The sequence below is a fragment of the Staurois parvus genome, unplaced genomic scaffold (assembly GCF_062004578.1).
Source record: "Staurois parvus isolate SC_StPar_1 unplaced genomic scaffold, SC_StPar_1.0 ptg000227l, whole genome shotgun sequence".
NCBI lineage: Eukaryota > Metazoa > Chordata > Amphibia > Anura > Ranidae > Staurois > Staurois parvus.
The window spans coordinates 4616086-4631581 of NW_028318023.1; the positions used below are offsets into that span (position 1 = coordinate 4616086).

The 15496-nt window shown below is 38.9% G+C and overlaps 1 protein-coding gene across 3 annotated transcripts in view; it reads right to left on the bottom strand.

Moving 5' to 3' along the window:
- Positions 1-15496, bottom strand: part of ADAMTS3 (ADAM metallopeptidase with thrombospondin type 1 motif 3) — a 305366-nt gene that overhangs the window by 121484 nt on the left and 168386 nt on the right. For all 3 annotated transcript variants that reach the window (XM_089679599.1, XM_089679598.1, XM_089679600.1), the window contains exon 5: positions 6628-6821. In XM_089679599.1, coding sequence (XP_089535725.1) covers positions 6628-6821 — 194 coding nt within the window. The remainder of the gene's footprint in view (positions 1-6627; positions 6822-15496) is intronic.

Sequence of the window (15496 nt, forward strand, 5' to 3'; positions counted from 1 at the left end):
TTGGTGTACTCTAACATTAGAGGTGAGTGTAGAAGTGACCCCTAACATTGGTTGTCATTGCTCATTGCAGGTGGAACCCTTAGCAAGCTCAGGAGAAACTCTGGGTGAGAAACACTGCTTTAGACAGGGGGGAAGTGGAAAAACAGCAAATCTGATAAACTCACAAGAAGACTTGACCCAGAAATTAAAATTCATAGACCTTGATTTACTAAGGGGTGAAGTGTGGTGGCATAAACATAATCACCCAATGTTTTCAGAGAAATATACAATAAAATAAAACTCTTGTTCACATTACATGTTTGATCTAAACACACATTCACTTTAGTGCATCTAACCTCATTGCACACTTCAGTAGACCAGGTCCATAATAAAAAAAGTTGCATAAACAGTTATATTATAGAAAATTGAGGATTAAAAAGCATTCTTTGTAGGACTTCTATTAAAATCCACTGGTATGATTTTCCTCAAATTATCTTCTCCTGTTGCTGCATACCTATACTGTTACTGCCTGTCTTGAGGTTGAAAAAAGCCTTACTTACAGATCAACTGCCCCCCCCTCCAGTAAGACAGACTCACTGATCCACACTCCCTTGTTAACTCTCCACTACAGAAATACACCCAGTAAGCTCTGGTGTTGGATGGTGCCAGGGCTTTTGTGGGTGGATAACTTTATTGCCCTCCCTCACATGACAGTATTTGGGCCTCTAGATTGATCGATCAAGACTTAGCACTGTGACCTGGAGGTGGTAATTTTGTTGCTCTAATTAATCATTTTGGAGATGTTTTGCTTTTGCATCCTTAAAAAAGTGCAGTTTTGATGTGATTGCTCTAATGACACATGGTATTCAGGGTGAGATAGCTACATTTGAAGCTATAACTAATTCCCTAAGTGCACGCATAGAAACTTGAAGTATGAGGAAAAATCTAACATCTTATTTGGAAACACACAACACATTTCTGAAAATATAGGAAATGGGCCCTAACTACAAACTTTCATAAGTTCAGGCAAGATGGAAATATAAACAAAAGATTAAATAGAGACAATAGAAAATCAAGCTAAACAGTCACAATCCTTTTCTCAATCAGTAACAAGTTGGCCCTCAATTGCCAAGGTCATCTTGCAAAAAATTAATGTAGTAAGAGTCCTTGGTTATCCTTTTGGTCAATAATGTAAATATAGATCATATATACAGTATAATTACAATATCCTACAATTATCAAATTCTCAACTTCCTCACAAAACAATAAAAAAAGAAGCGCTCCCAACCCTGTGGAACTTAATAAAGTCACAAGCCCAGGAACAGTTAAAATCAAAATTTACTTTAATGCTGGGTTAAAAAGCATGACATGTAGGAGTGCCCAGATTGATACATCACCAAACCAGTGGAGAGGAGAAACACATATTCCTAGAAGCTGGAAGATGACACATGATCCTGAACCCAACAGTAGGTTTCTCAGCCCAGGAGCCTCAAGACAGTGGGAAGGGTGTATGGATGGCGGCCGCAGAGATCACAAAGACGGCGCGTCCACGGAGTCATGTGTCCTAGATCCGCCCGAACAAAGGGATGAGGGCAAACTGGAAGACTAGAGAAGCACTCAAACCATGTCAAACCAAAAGAGAAAAGCCTCAGAGCCACATTTTTTAGCACAAGGAAGGACTGGCACAAGGAGAAGCTTCAGTGAGTAGTTTGACTCAGAGCAAGACAGCACATACTGTACAACCTAGTGGTAAATTTCTCATCATACTGTTTACCTGTGGGGAAGTCCATCTACTGAATAAAGGGTTGAAATTTGTCACAAAATAAGTTGGTGATAGACCAGAGCTGCACATTGATTGTGAAAAAAATTTCCACAAATTGAAATGATGTGCTTCTTTGCACTCTAGCACGCACAAAAATCATTTATAGGTTTTAGGTTTTTCATACCTGGCTTACAGAGACTGGTAAAAGCATCGGTTGAAAACAGTGACATTGACAACCCACTGGGAATTTATTGAGAGAAGAGTAGACAGCTCTCAGAACACTTTGCGAAAAATGTTTTTTCAAGCCAGATATCAGGAGCGGTGCCACTGTGATACTGAACAAATATTTTTACTACGCCAAGATGATGAAATAATTATTTGGTAGGAAGATATACTGTAGGCTGCAAGATGACCTGCAAATGAGGATTAAAGCTAAGATAGGTTCAGGTATTAGGGATACCTTAGAACAAGATTGAAAACAAACAAAATATTTAAATTTGCTTTCACTTTGCTCAACTATTGAGCAGTCTGACAGCTCCCAGTGCGAATGACAGATCTGGCCCTAATTTCCAAGCCTGCTCAGCAAGACGGCCCTGGGGACACACTCGCTCCCACCATAATTTCCACTCGCCAATGTGAGCAGGTGAGTGGAAATTTCAAGACCTGCCCCAGAATCTAGTTTCTTTCCATTGAACTTTCTGCTTTTGTGGGAAATCAACTTTGATAAGGCACAGCTATGGGGTCAATTGTGCCCATCAACTACACCAATATCTTTATGTCAAAGTTTTGAGATATATATATATATTAGTCATACATAGTACCATGGCCAGTAAATTATATTGTATTCATCTGGCATGGCACAAAGTCTTATTTATTAGAATTTAAGGCAGAGCTGGATGGATATCGCCCCACAATTTCCTTTAGTTTGGAATACAGTAATACAGCTATCCAGTAAATCTAAAACATGAGTTGCCATATAACCAATTAATCATTATCATGAGAATCACGTATTCAGACACAATATTTTGTGAAGAGGCAGGAATCATTCCATGAATCCTTTTCACAGTAGCAAAACACAGAGGTGTATACCAGAAATACTAATCTTTTCTTCCCAATCTCCCCAGGTGAATCATATCATATAAAACATTAAAAGAGAAGTACAGCTAAAGCTCGTTTGTCTGTACTTCTGCACTCCTGTTACCCATTTTCAGACATATTGGTCCATGCTGCATTTTCAGACATTGAGCCGCCAATTTTAAGTGTTAATTGGTTTTACACACATCAGACACCAATGGGCATGTACCCATGCCGGCATGGTGTTCAATTAAATTTTGTAATTAGGAACTTATTTTTCACACACCCCAGAGCAGGGAAAATAGTTCTGATTTAATTTTTCCTATATGTTCTTTCAGAAATGTGATATATCTTTCTGTATGTCCCTGTGGTCAGGCATATGTTGGACAAACATGTTCCATTGTTGATGAGGTCTAATTATCGACTAATGAGCTATGATACGATATTGACACCGTTATATGTACAGCTATGAGAGGAAATGTGTAATTCTAGATATTCATATATATGTTTTATTTCATTTAATGTTGTTTTGACAAAATGTGTTTTTTTTTATTGCATGTGTGTTTGTGTTGGTTCCCTTAAAGCGCCATACAACCACTATAGAATTTTCCTTTGAATATACTGTGTATCTTGACCAGGATACTGGCATCATTTGCAGTTGCAAGTCACACTTATATCTATAAGAGCAATGAATAGAGTGGGGAGCAGTGAGGAAATGTGGATCATTGAGGGGCGGAACAATCAGAAGATCTGTTTACATCTATGGCACAAACATCAGAATTTACAGGCAGCAGGAGGCTACAGTGAAAGGGATCCGTTGATGTATAATATTTTACAAGTCACTTTAAGGGCCCATTCACACTATGTGCAGTTTCCTCGGTTTTTCCTCAATGGGGGAACGCAGGTAACAGCAATGACATGCCTTAAAAAAAACTAGGCAGAAAAAAATGCATAACATGAGCATAAAAATGAAAGAAACATGCATGAAAACACTCAAAGATGTACAGAAACACATGTGACTGTAGGCCAACAGAGATTTGTTTTTAGCTGTTTATGTGCATTTATAGAGTATATGGGCTCTAAAGTGGAACTCCAGCCCTTCAGAAAATTTCCCATAATGAATCACAGAAAGCATCAAAAAGATGTCACAGGATCTAAACCCCAAACACCTGGCTTTCCAGTGTGAAAAAAAAAACCACACAAACAAAAGAATCCAGCCTCATGACAGAAAAGGAGAAAATTCCTTTATGTTCTTAAATGAGAAACTAGGACATCCATTTGACAGACTCACAGTTCATCATTTTTTCATTTTCTTTTAATAGAAGAAAAACAATATATAAGATTGCAATGGAACTATAGCTAAGACAGTATTAAAAGGGATCATTGTTTTTTTTTAACACATAGAGGCTGATTTACTAAAGGTTTTGAGAATGTTCACAAAATAATTTGTTTGAAGATAAATTTCATTTATCCAATCACAAAGACAAAATGTTTTAATATGATTGGATAACTAGAGTAATTATTTAGTCTCAAATCCTTTATTAAACCTTTTAAGGCCTCTGATGCTTGTTTAAAGCCAACAATGCAAGTCTCACTTTCCTGGCCATACCTGTACATTACATCCCCACAGACTTCTATCAGGCTGTCTACCTTCGTCTCTTACCTCCGGACACAGCCATAGCCCTCTAGCCTTTTCGAACTTAAATTGGAAGTAAAGTGGAAGTAAAGGTTACATTTATATCTGCTTCCCCCTCCTCCTACCTATGCTGTATACTGCCTAGGCCAATTTTCAGCTTTCGGCGCTCTCACACTTTGAATGCCAATTGTTCAGTCATACAACACTGTATCCAAATGAAATGTTTTAAAATTTTGAAAAACAAAAACATTTTTATTTGTTTCTGTTATAAAATTTTGCAAATAAATCATTTTTCTTCATACGTTTAGACCAAAATGTATTCTGCTATATTTATTTTGGTACAAATAAACCAAATCAGTATATATTCTTTAGTCTGTGTTAATGTTATAGAGTCTGCAATCTATAGGACACATAACTGAAAATTGAACAGTCCTAATGTACTGAAGACTTTTCTTGAGGCCCTAAAATGCTAGGACAGTGCATATACCCCCAAGAGGACCCCTTTTTGGAAAGTAGACACCCCAAGGTGTTTTATAAGAGGCATGGTGAGTTTTCTGAAGTTTGTAATTTTTTGGTCATAATTTTTTGGAATATGAAGAAAATATTTTTTTATCACATTGTTTTTTACATACTGTCACCAGAGCAGTACAGCATCATCTTTTGACTGGTGTAGCAGTGATCAGGCATACTGACTGGTTTACAATTTGTTTGTTGCATACTGTGACCAGAGCAGTGCAGTATTAACACAGTGATACTGTACTACTCAAGGGAGGTGTTCAGGATTTTTTTACACTACGATTGCTTATAACAGTGATGATTAATGTTAAAAGCAATCATTTTTATGAATAGCAACCATATAACTGTTATGCACAGTTGTGCTAGCTGTGATTGACCATGTGATCTCTGTGACCAATCACAGAGATCACAATAATACACAATGAATGGCTATGAATGAAAGCCATTCATTGTGCACCTTTGACATGTGATCACTGTGATTGGTGACAGCGCTCGCATGGTACCAGGACCAGCCTGGTGAACACAGCAGGTGACAAATCGAATTGTAGCACAGACGCTAGCACATGCAGGAGCCATGTCATTGGAAGGGCACCACATGGCATCCTCTATGCCATGGAGGGAGGAGTAGAGAGCTCTGACAACGAATAGGCAAAGGAAGCCAGTGGTGACATCACTCCCAGAATTCAGCCTCATTGTTGAACATTCCATGACACTGGGAAGTGTAAGCTTTGACATAAACTGTTGGTGTACTTTTTTGTTTTGTTCTGTCAGCAAGCTGAATGAAAATAATCAGCAGATTTCTCCAACACAAATGAGGTGGATGGAGAAATCCTCTTCAATCGTACATTGTATTCTGAGAGTTGCAGCCACTGATCAAGAGAAGCTTCCCAGTGTGTCCCTTACACAGAAGTCAATCAACTGACCAACTTTTGTTGAGTGGGGAGTACCACACTAAGGCTAGGTTCACATATGTGTGAGTGGTGCCGCTTCAGATCTGCACAAAAATCCATGCAGCTGCACCACCCACACAGAGGAATGCGGACCCGCGGGCGGGTGCCATTAATTCTAATGGCATGCCGCCCGCACTGGAAATCGCAATCGTACTGGGAACCGAGGTTCCCGTGAGGGCTGCGTTTTCAGAAGAAGTGCACGGACTTATTCCCTGCGTGTCCTGGGGCATGGGAGTCCATTCAAATGAATAGGCTATCGTGCCCGCGCAAAACGCGGACCGTAGGAATGTGGATATGTGAACCAGGGGTAAGGCCAGTCCCTGCTGAACCAGCCAAATTTCAATCAGTATATGGCTTTAGTTGGTCAGTGTACTTGCCAGACAACTAGCATTTTCAGAAGGGTATTGTCAGTGTCAGCTCCCAAATGTCTCACAGAAAAGACCCTTACAGAATTTTTATCTTGGCCATAAATGAGGACACTGAATGAACACTTGCATTATCTGCATTTAGTTTTCATAAACCTAAATATCTACATCTACAGAGTGTTTTAGTAGATGTGAAAAAAAAAACAATAAATTGAGTGGTTTTCATGAAAATCTTCATATAACTCATCTAGAGTACAAGTTGGTTATTTTGTGTTATGCTGCATTATACAGGATAAAGGAACATAAAGACACAACTGGTGTAGTACTGATGACAGGGATACTCACAATGTTCATGAGGGTAAGGAGGTAGTTCTGAACATGTTCTTTACCATGAAACCTGACAACAGAGTCATCTACCCCAAGCAGCACTTCTATGTTGTAATCATTGTCCGTTGTGTGCCTGCGTCGTCTAAGAGTCTCATTCAGTTGTCTCTCCACACTGCTGTACACACTGTCCAGATCATCAAGGCCAGACAAATCTACAATTTAAACATATATAGATAATTTAAACGGAAAAACATAATATGATCTATCATCACATAGACTTAACATATATGTACACTAATCACTAAAACCTCAAATATGCTTTAAAATACCATTTCAAAAGTACTTTTAAATATCTTTGTTGTAAATCTGCAGGGTTCATGAAAAAAATACCTGTTGATCCTGTCATGAAGATCCTTGTTCAGATACTTCCTGTTATAGACTGACAACACTCTGTTTCTCCCAACTGTGCCTATGTATTGTAACCCTGTTACACAGATTTCCCATGAACTATAAGTAGTCTTTTCAACATACATTATACAGGCATGGTCCACTGGTATTACTATCAGGAAACTCACTCTGAGAAATGACATGCTATCATTGCTGGGCCTTGAAAAATAAGAGTAACATCCAGACAATCAGCAGAAAGTGCTGCCTGTCTACATCATAAAGTGATTCTCTGTAAGTTCATTTTATTACATTATTTTAATAATTTCCCTACAAATATTTTATTCTTACTAATTGCATCCAATTGTGAAAAAGGTCCTCTCTTTTGATAGCAAAAGGGTAGGGCTTGGTTGGACATGCTGCTAAAATATTGAATACTGATCTGCAAAATGTAAATATTTAAAGCTCAACTCCAGTCAAAACTTTATATTTAATTTTGCATATGCATAGGGATGAAGGGTCAGAGCCTCTGCCAGGTTTATAATGCCATATATGTCCCAGTTGTCAGGACAGGAAGTGAAGGAAAATATCTCCAGTGGAGGTAAAGACCAAACCAAATTTTCAATAGAGCTAGGAGGGATTAGAACTTTTGACCATGTTGTTTTCCTGTGCTGGTAACTACAACTACCCTCATTTCCTTTATGGGCCTTGTAGGGACAGGAAGGAAGGGAAAATTGCCCACATGGCAGAACTTTAACCACTTGCCCTCTGGAAGATTTACCCCTCTTCATGACCAGGCCATGTATTCTGCTACATGTCTTTGGTAAAAAAAAAAAAACAAATACGTGTGTATTAATTGGAAATAATAGAAGGGTACTGTACTGTAATATGATAAACCAAATTGCATATAATCAATCATACAATGGCCAATCTGGCATGCACACATAGTGGTAAGAATATATATTCCATAGAGTGACATTAGTGACGAGCCAATAAACTGAAGGAAATGGTGCTTGGTGTGTATTAATTGGTTTGTGTGAAAGTTATATCGTCTACAAACAATGGTATAGAGAGTGCATTTTTTTTATACTAGCAATGGTGACGATCAGTGACTTATAGCGGGACTGTGATAGTATGGCAGGCATTAGTGTGTACAGTGTGCCATTTTACTAGGGGATGTGCTGATTTTTATTCCCTGCTTTACAAGGAGATTAAAAACTGGCACATCCCCGCTGAAAGGAGAGAGATCTGTGTAGTTAACATTCACAGATCTCTAACCTGTCACTCGCTCCACTGATTGTCGGACCCTGGCCATGAATCGCTGGCTATGTCTCAGTGATTGACATTTAAGGGAACCAGTGACAGGCAGGTGCCCCAAACCCAGAAAAGCAGAATCATGTAGAATCTCATCTCTTGAGAAGAGGAGATTAAGGGGGGACATGATCAACATGTATAAATACATATGGTTCATATAGTGAACTCGATGTAGAGTTATTCACCCTGAGGTCATCACAGAGGACAAGGGGGTACTCTTTACGTCTGGAGGAAAAGAAATTTAATCTCCAAACATGGAAAGGTTTCTTCACGGTAAGAGCTGTGAAAATGTGGAATAGACTCCCTCAAGAGTTAGTTCTGGCCAGCTCAGAGGATTGCTTTAAAAATGGCTTGGATAAATTCTTAGATACACAGAATACAACTGGATACTAACATTTAGAGGTAAAGTTGTTCCAGGGAATATCCGATTGCCCCTCGGGGGATCAGGAAGTAATTGTTTTTCCCTGCAGGAGCAAATTGGATCATGCTTTTGCTGGGTTTTTTTGCCTTCCTCTGGATCAACTGTGGGTATAGGATAACTTTTTTTTTTAATGATTGAACTGGATGGGCTTTTGTCTTTTTTCAGCCAGACTAACTATGTAACTATATATATATATATACACACACACACACACACACACGATTCTGCACAGCTGGCCCGCACTGTAGCAGTAAAACTACAGTGCGTGGTGGGAAAATGGTTAAACTCCTCACAGCACCTAGAATTAAAAAAAAAAAACATGTTTGACTGGAGTTAGGCCTTTTTAGCTTAACCATTTGTCAACCCACAGCACTCTTAGTAACACAGTTGAATTAATCAGCCTCATAATTAGGACTGAACCCAACTTCCACCAGTTACATCTAACTGCACCTATTCACTTCTGTAATTATCGCTAGACAAATGTGGCATGTCACCATTGTCTCACACAACTGCAGTATTACATGATTTTGAACAATATCGTATGCTACCTCTAGAGCTCATACTTCAAGTTGGGAAGTGGCTTCATAGTTCCCACATAAAACAAACTGAAGTTTCTTTATGTTGTGTTCAAAATATTAACATGGTGACTGTGATCATTCACAAAATGTAACCAAATACCACAGAAGTAAGTTATGTTTTAGAAGAACGGTATGACAGCACATAGGTGCAATTTCACACACTGGCTCATGTTCTAAAAATTGTTTTACAGGGGGTGAAGTAGGTGACACAACAGAGCATGCCATGGGAATAGAGTGTAAACAAGCCATACACATTCCTTTAAATAGAACACTCATTCTGGTAAAAATGCATTTGATGGGTGGGAGTCTCTTACAAGTGAATATCCCATACAGTGCTTTTATAAATAGCTCATTCAGCGTTTATAAACAGCTTATTCAGCATTTTTAAGCAGCTCATTTCACATTTCATGATACCACTGAAAAATTATTTTGAAAAACATGGTAGTTTAAAAAACTTAGAATGTGCAGTAAGTATAAAAGGTGGAGTTCAATTAGTATAGTGTAACTTACAGTCCCATCGTTGACCCAGGTAGGTAACTTGAAGTCCAGGCAGATCCTGGGACCCTTTGTCTACATTTTAAGGCCCATTTACATCTTTGTGGTGCATTCAATGCACATGCATTAGCACACAATATGTTGCACATTAACGTGTGTTATGCTAAGAAAGCCTATGTATGTGAATGTACTGTCTAACACACCAAAAAAGGAGCATGCAGTAGTAGCAGCAGAACTCCAATGCATGTGCATCCATCAGCAAGGTAGGTCGGGGTGCCATTCAGAATAAATGGCAGTGCAATGCACCAACGTGCACAATGTACACTTACCGGTTACTTTATTAGGTACACCTGCTCAATTGCTTGGTAATACAAATTGCTAATCAGCCAATCGCATGGCAGTAACTCAATGCATTTAGGTATGTAGACAAAGTGAAAACGACTTGCTGACATTCAAACTGAGCATCAGAATGGTGAAGCAAGGGGATTTAAGTGACTTTGAACGTGGTATGGTTGTTGGTGCCAGACGGGCTGGTCTAAGTATTTCAAAAACTGCTGATCTAATGGGATTTTCATGCACAACCATCTCTAGGGTTTACAGAGAATGGTCCGAAAAAGAGAAAATATCCAGTGAGCGGCAGTTGTGTAAACGAAAATGCCTTGTTGATGTCAGAGGAGAATGGGTAGACTGACTTGAGATGATAGAAAGGCAACAGTAACTCATGTCAATATGGTCCAAAATCTCTGAGGAATGTTTCCAAGATCAAGATCCAGTGTCGGTGCTCCCAAAATAATGTGGTTGGAATACGCACTCACCAGATGCTTATTGTTAATATGCATTGAACAAATCAATAGAGGTCCCCTCTAGGAGTTGGATGTGATCCTGGTCAAGGATAATCCTCCCTCTGCATACTGGTGGTGCTGTTGGAGCTCTCAGATGGTGATGGATCCAGGCCTAAGGCTTCCATATCCACCCACCCCTTAAAAGGGGCCTCTGGCTGACTGGATCCATCACCATCTGAGAACTCCAACAGCACCACCTGCATGCAGAGGGAGGATTATCCTTGACCAGGATCACATCCAACTCCTAGAGGGGACCTCTATTGATTTGTTCAATGCGTATTAACATCACGCATCTGGTGAGTGCGTATTCCTACCACATTATTTTGGGAGCACTGACAATGGATCTTGATTGATGCTTGCTTCACCTAGACCTGCACGGACTGTCACTTTTTGGTTCATTTTATAGATTTCCTACTCCATATTGACTAATTACTGTTACTAGTGCTGCACTTTATTATATGTATATATACAAACCTAAATACGAAATTCACAGTGCCATGCATAGTGATATACAGGTCATCTTAACTTTCTGTTTGTGCACCAATAGAATTACTGCGAATGTTCACAAGTGGTGAGGTCAGGAACCGAGACTGGCAAATAGATGAGCCATTGTCCATCATAATAGGTGTGGGCAGTAGAAATGGAGAAGGGCTAACTGTGCACTATCAAGTAAAACAGGGTGACATGCTGTGTGTCAGCACATCTGATTGTAGTAGATATGGGGAGTGTGCATTCTGAAAGAAACAATACTGCTCAGGGAGTTTAGGAAGCTGTTCAGGCTGAATTGTTATCCTATAACCATAAGTTGCTATAGAGGTTGCAATTGGCAAGATCAAGAGGTTAAAAGAAGTTAAATCAAGAAAAAGAAATACATAAAATAGCACAAGTACATGGAAAGGAAGTGTATAAAACTTTTTTTTTTAATTTAAAGTGTTAATAAACCCACAACAGTAAAATTCGTGTGTATATGCAGTAAAGCAAGCTTGTTACTATGGAACTGTGGAACCTAAGGGGTTAATCCTTTTGTAAAAAGGCTGTTTGTCCCTCTCTTCTCTGATCCTCCCCTTCTTTTATTTACTAAAATAATTGCACTTCCATGTTCTGTGTACTGTGGAAGACCAGATAGAGTGAATGCAGGGACCTGAGTTTAGAAACACTTTATGTTTTACAGTAGAATTAAGGTTACAGACTCCTTTTAAGTGTATGTCACTTGCACATTGGTCTTCCAAACAGAAGATGCTTATTCATTTCAAGATAAAAGTCATATAAGGCTGATGTTTTGGGGCCGTGCAAGTTCAACTTTATCAAGGTATGTGACAATTATACTGTTTTGAACATACTATATTGTAAATACCCCTAAATCACTGACTGTGTCCCCATATAGGAAATTTCCTGTGCTTTCATTCCCAGAGATGTTTTAAGGAGTACATAGACTTTTCCCCAAAGTGAGCAGTTCATTTTACAGCTGTCACAGTTGTAAAAAAAAAGTTTTAAAAAATTTTCTCTTTCAAAAAGCTAGGAATCTAGGGAATTCATGGCTTTTTATCTACTAAATAGTCCTTTCAAAGCATGGCAAAACACAATTCAGACAATGGCCAGCCTTGGTTTGTAAAAGGAGATAAAAGATGTGAGTGGTTCAAATTCATTATTCTTTTGGGGAAAAAATGGATATTGCAATTGTTCAGGAGAGCATCACAACTGAAAAAGAGGAGGTGGAAATAGCTGCTTGAGGTATCTATTCATTACTGAAATGTCTGGCTAGGGCCTACCTCTTTGCCACATACAGTAGTTTTATATTATATATATATGGTGAGGGAAATATACCAGCTGCTTCTGTACTGAAAAACCGCAGAATGTTGGATTTCTCTGCACTTTATAACTTGGTTACAATGGTCTCCATTACAAACAGTTAGGGTCCATCTATGAAATTGGGACACAGCAACCTATGCAACCTAGCTAGAACCTGGCAAAGGTTTTAGCACCCCCTCTACTCTACAAAGATAGAAAAAAGTCTAAGCTGGAACACTAGATGGGTACCAAAATGCATGCCTTGGAGAAAGTTCTGTTTTGTTGGATGTCCAAATGTCACAACAGCACCTAAAGAGTCATTTATTCATCACCACTACTGATGAAAGTATATTGTACACAAAAATGCCTAAAAAATGCCCCAACATGTAACGAAAGGTTATACATAACCATTTACCAACCCCTCAGGAATGTTTCACTGTATATGTTGCAATTCCATAAATAACTGGGAAACATCTCTCCAGTAGATTCTAGCATTGGAATACAAGCATACAGAAAGTATATGGCCTGGAACTGGAGTGAAGCTGAGTGGAGGGCCAGCATGACTGGGCGATGTAGAAGAAGCAGAATTGGTGCTGTGGATGGAGCATTTCCTTTTGAATAACATAAAGTAGCTTATCAGGATTGGTGGGACAAGGGACCAGGGGGTGTTCCACTGGAAGAGGAGAGGGGGTTGAACCTTGTCGACTTCAGTCAGAGCTTTGCCAGCACTGGAGAAGTTTCTCCCACCTGCCTGTCCCCAGGCTTAATGGTTTTCGGTTCCTGGACCTCTTTGTGCCTCTTGTTTATCTTACAGTAGTTTTCATATTTTGGGAGAAATTTTGTGTTTCTTTTCTTTTTATTCTGGGACACTGATTTTGGTGTTCTGATCTTTTGTTCCCGTGACAAGGCAGCAGGCAGGGGTCTCTATGTCTGTGAAAGTAACATTTTGGAGGATTATGTGTTGGGCCCATCTTAGGTATAGGTGTGCCTTCCAAATATTAAGGTACATTGGTAGCAATGTCTTATGGGGTGATATCTGGGAGTACGGAGGTGGAACATGTCCCTAAGTCGGTGTAGTTGTGGCTGGGGATCTTCTTAATGTGTGGCAGACAAGGCCAATTTTGTGGAGATTGTTGATAACTTCAAAGACTTTGGGCCCATGTAGTAAAAAGTCACTGTTCTGTTATTATTTGAATGTGTTGTATGTGTTTATTGCATTATTATATAACGTTGTATGTTACATTGTTTTGCTATGTTAATCAAGGGTTGGTATGACCATTTTGACTCAAAAATTGGAGAATCTGTTGTCTGTTTATTTTAAGAAGTGATCAGGGTTTCTGTTAGGATTGCAAGGTCATGGGTAATAGAGCCTCAGCATTCTCCAGTCACCTCAGTCAAGAACATAGACACATTTGTATGGGTCTTTTTTAAAGCAGTAAAGAACAACATTAATATTTCTCAGAGCAGGAAGTCAGAAAGGCATCTGCAAATGATGGATTTTGAATGGATGCAGAGGGGGTTATTTACTAACACTGCATGGTACAAACTCTGGTGCAGCCCTGCATAGAAACCAATCAGCATCCAGGTTTTATTGCTAAAGCCTAATTGAACAAGTTGAAGTTAGAAGCTGATTTGCTACCATGCACGGCTGCACCAGATTCTGAGTGCTCCAGTTTTAGTAAATCAACCCCTGTGGGACTCTGCACCTGAAATATAACCATTGCTCTTCACAAAGTTATAAAGAAATTGTAGTTCTATGCCAAGAATGATACGTTTTTTGAATAGTGCACAGACTTTTGTGGTCTGTATAATTATGTGAAATATAAAACAAATTAGTGCCAGAATTGAAATGTTTCCCATCTATTTTAGGGATAAATTATAGCACAGGTATATTTTCATGTGGAGAGCAGCAGAGTTTTACCATTTAATGTACAAATATAATTTTGCCAAATAATGGAAAGTAAACTTGTTTGGAAAAAAAAGACTGCTTCAAAGTGAATACACACATCAATGCTAAATGTTTCATTAAAAAGTATGTCAATCTTCTATAACTTTCTCAACTGCAGTTTCTCACATTCTAAAGCAATGATATACAAAAAGAATTTTTAGATCAATTTTGCTCTTAAAAAATACAAGACAAGTTCATATGCAAAGTGACTAAAATACCTTTATAGAGGTTGTCTGTTTACTTGATTTTTGACCTTGTACATGTCCATAGTTCTTGTACTATGTTATTCTAACTGGGAATGGTATAACCGGCCATGTGGTTATTCACGCAACATTTTATGTGTCTACAATGTAGTTAAAGGCAAGTGTACTGTGGTTTTAGTGAGAACATTAATTTACGCAATGGTAATGTTCACAATTTTCCATTGAACATACTTATTCTTCCAGATTTTGGTTACTGCATTGAATATAGAGATTTGTAGATTAGTCACTAGAAGCAGTATTGTTTAGCAGCCGTGATAAAGCCGGCCATACATGGATAGAAATTTGGCCAATTCAGCAGGGACTGGCTGAATTTTGATCCATATATGGGCAGGCCGGTTGTACACAATTAGATCTATTGACCAGCCTGTTGGGTTTTCCTGAATGATCAGCGATGCTGACTATAGACAGCAACATTAATCACTGTATTTTGATGACAGAGAAGACTCCCAGCTGTCAGAATACAATACCACAACTGGTTGAAAGAAAAATAGTGATCAGTGTATGGGCTGTCTTACTCTGCCTCTATCAATCACAAAAAGGGTGCATTGTTATCAACACATTGGCTGACTCATAAGCTGGCCATAGCTGGATCAAATCTTGGCCAGTTAAGCAAAGGCGGTTCAGCCAAGATTCGATGAATCTATGGACAAGCTGGTTGTACTGAAGTCTATCCATCGATCGACTTCAGTACAACCAGCCTGTCTGATTTTTTGTATGCAATCACTGCCTGTGGCTATAGCTGCTATCAGTGAGCATTGTGTTTGGCAAGGAACATTTCCCACCAGCAAAACAGAATAGCGTTGTCAACAGTAAGTGTTGATTGGGGAACATTTCTAGCATAAATGGGGGAACAC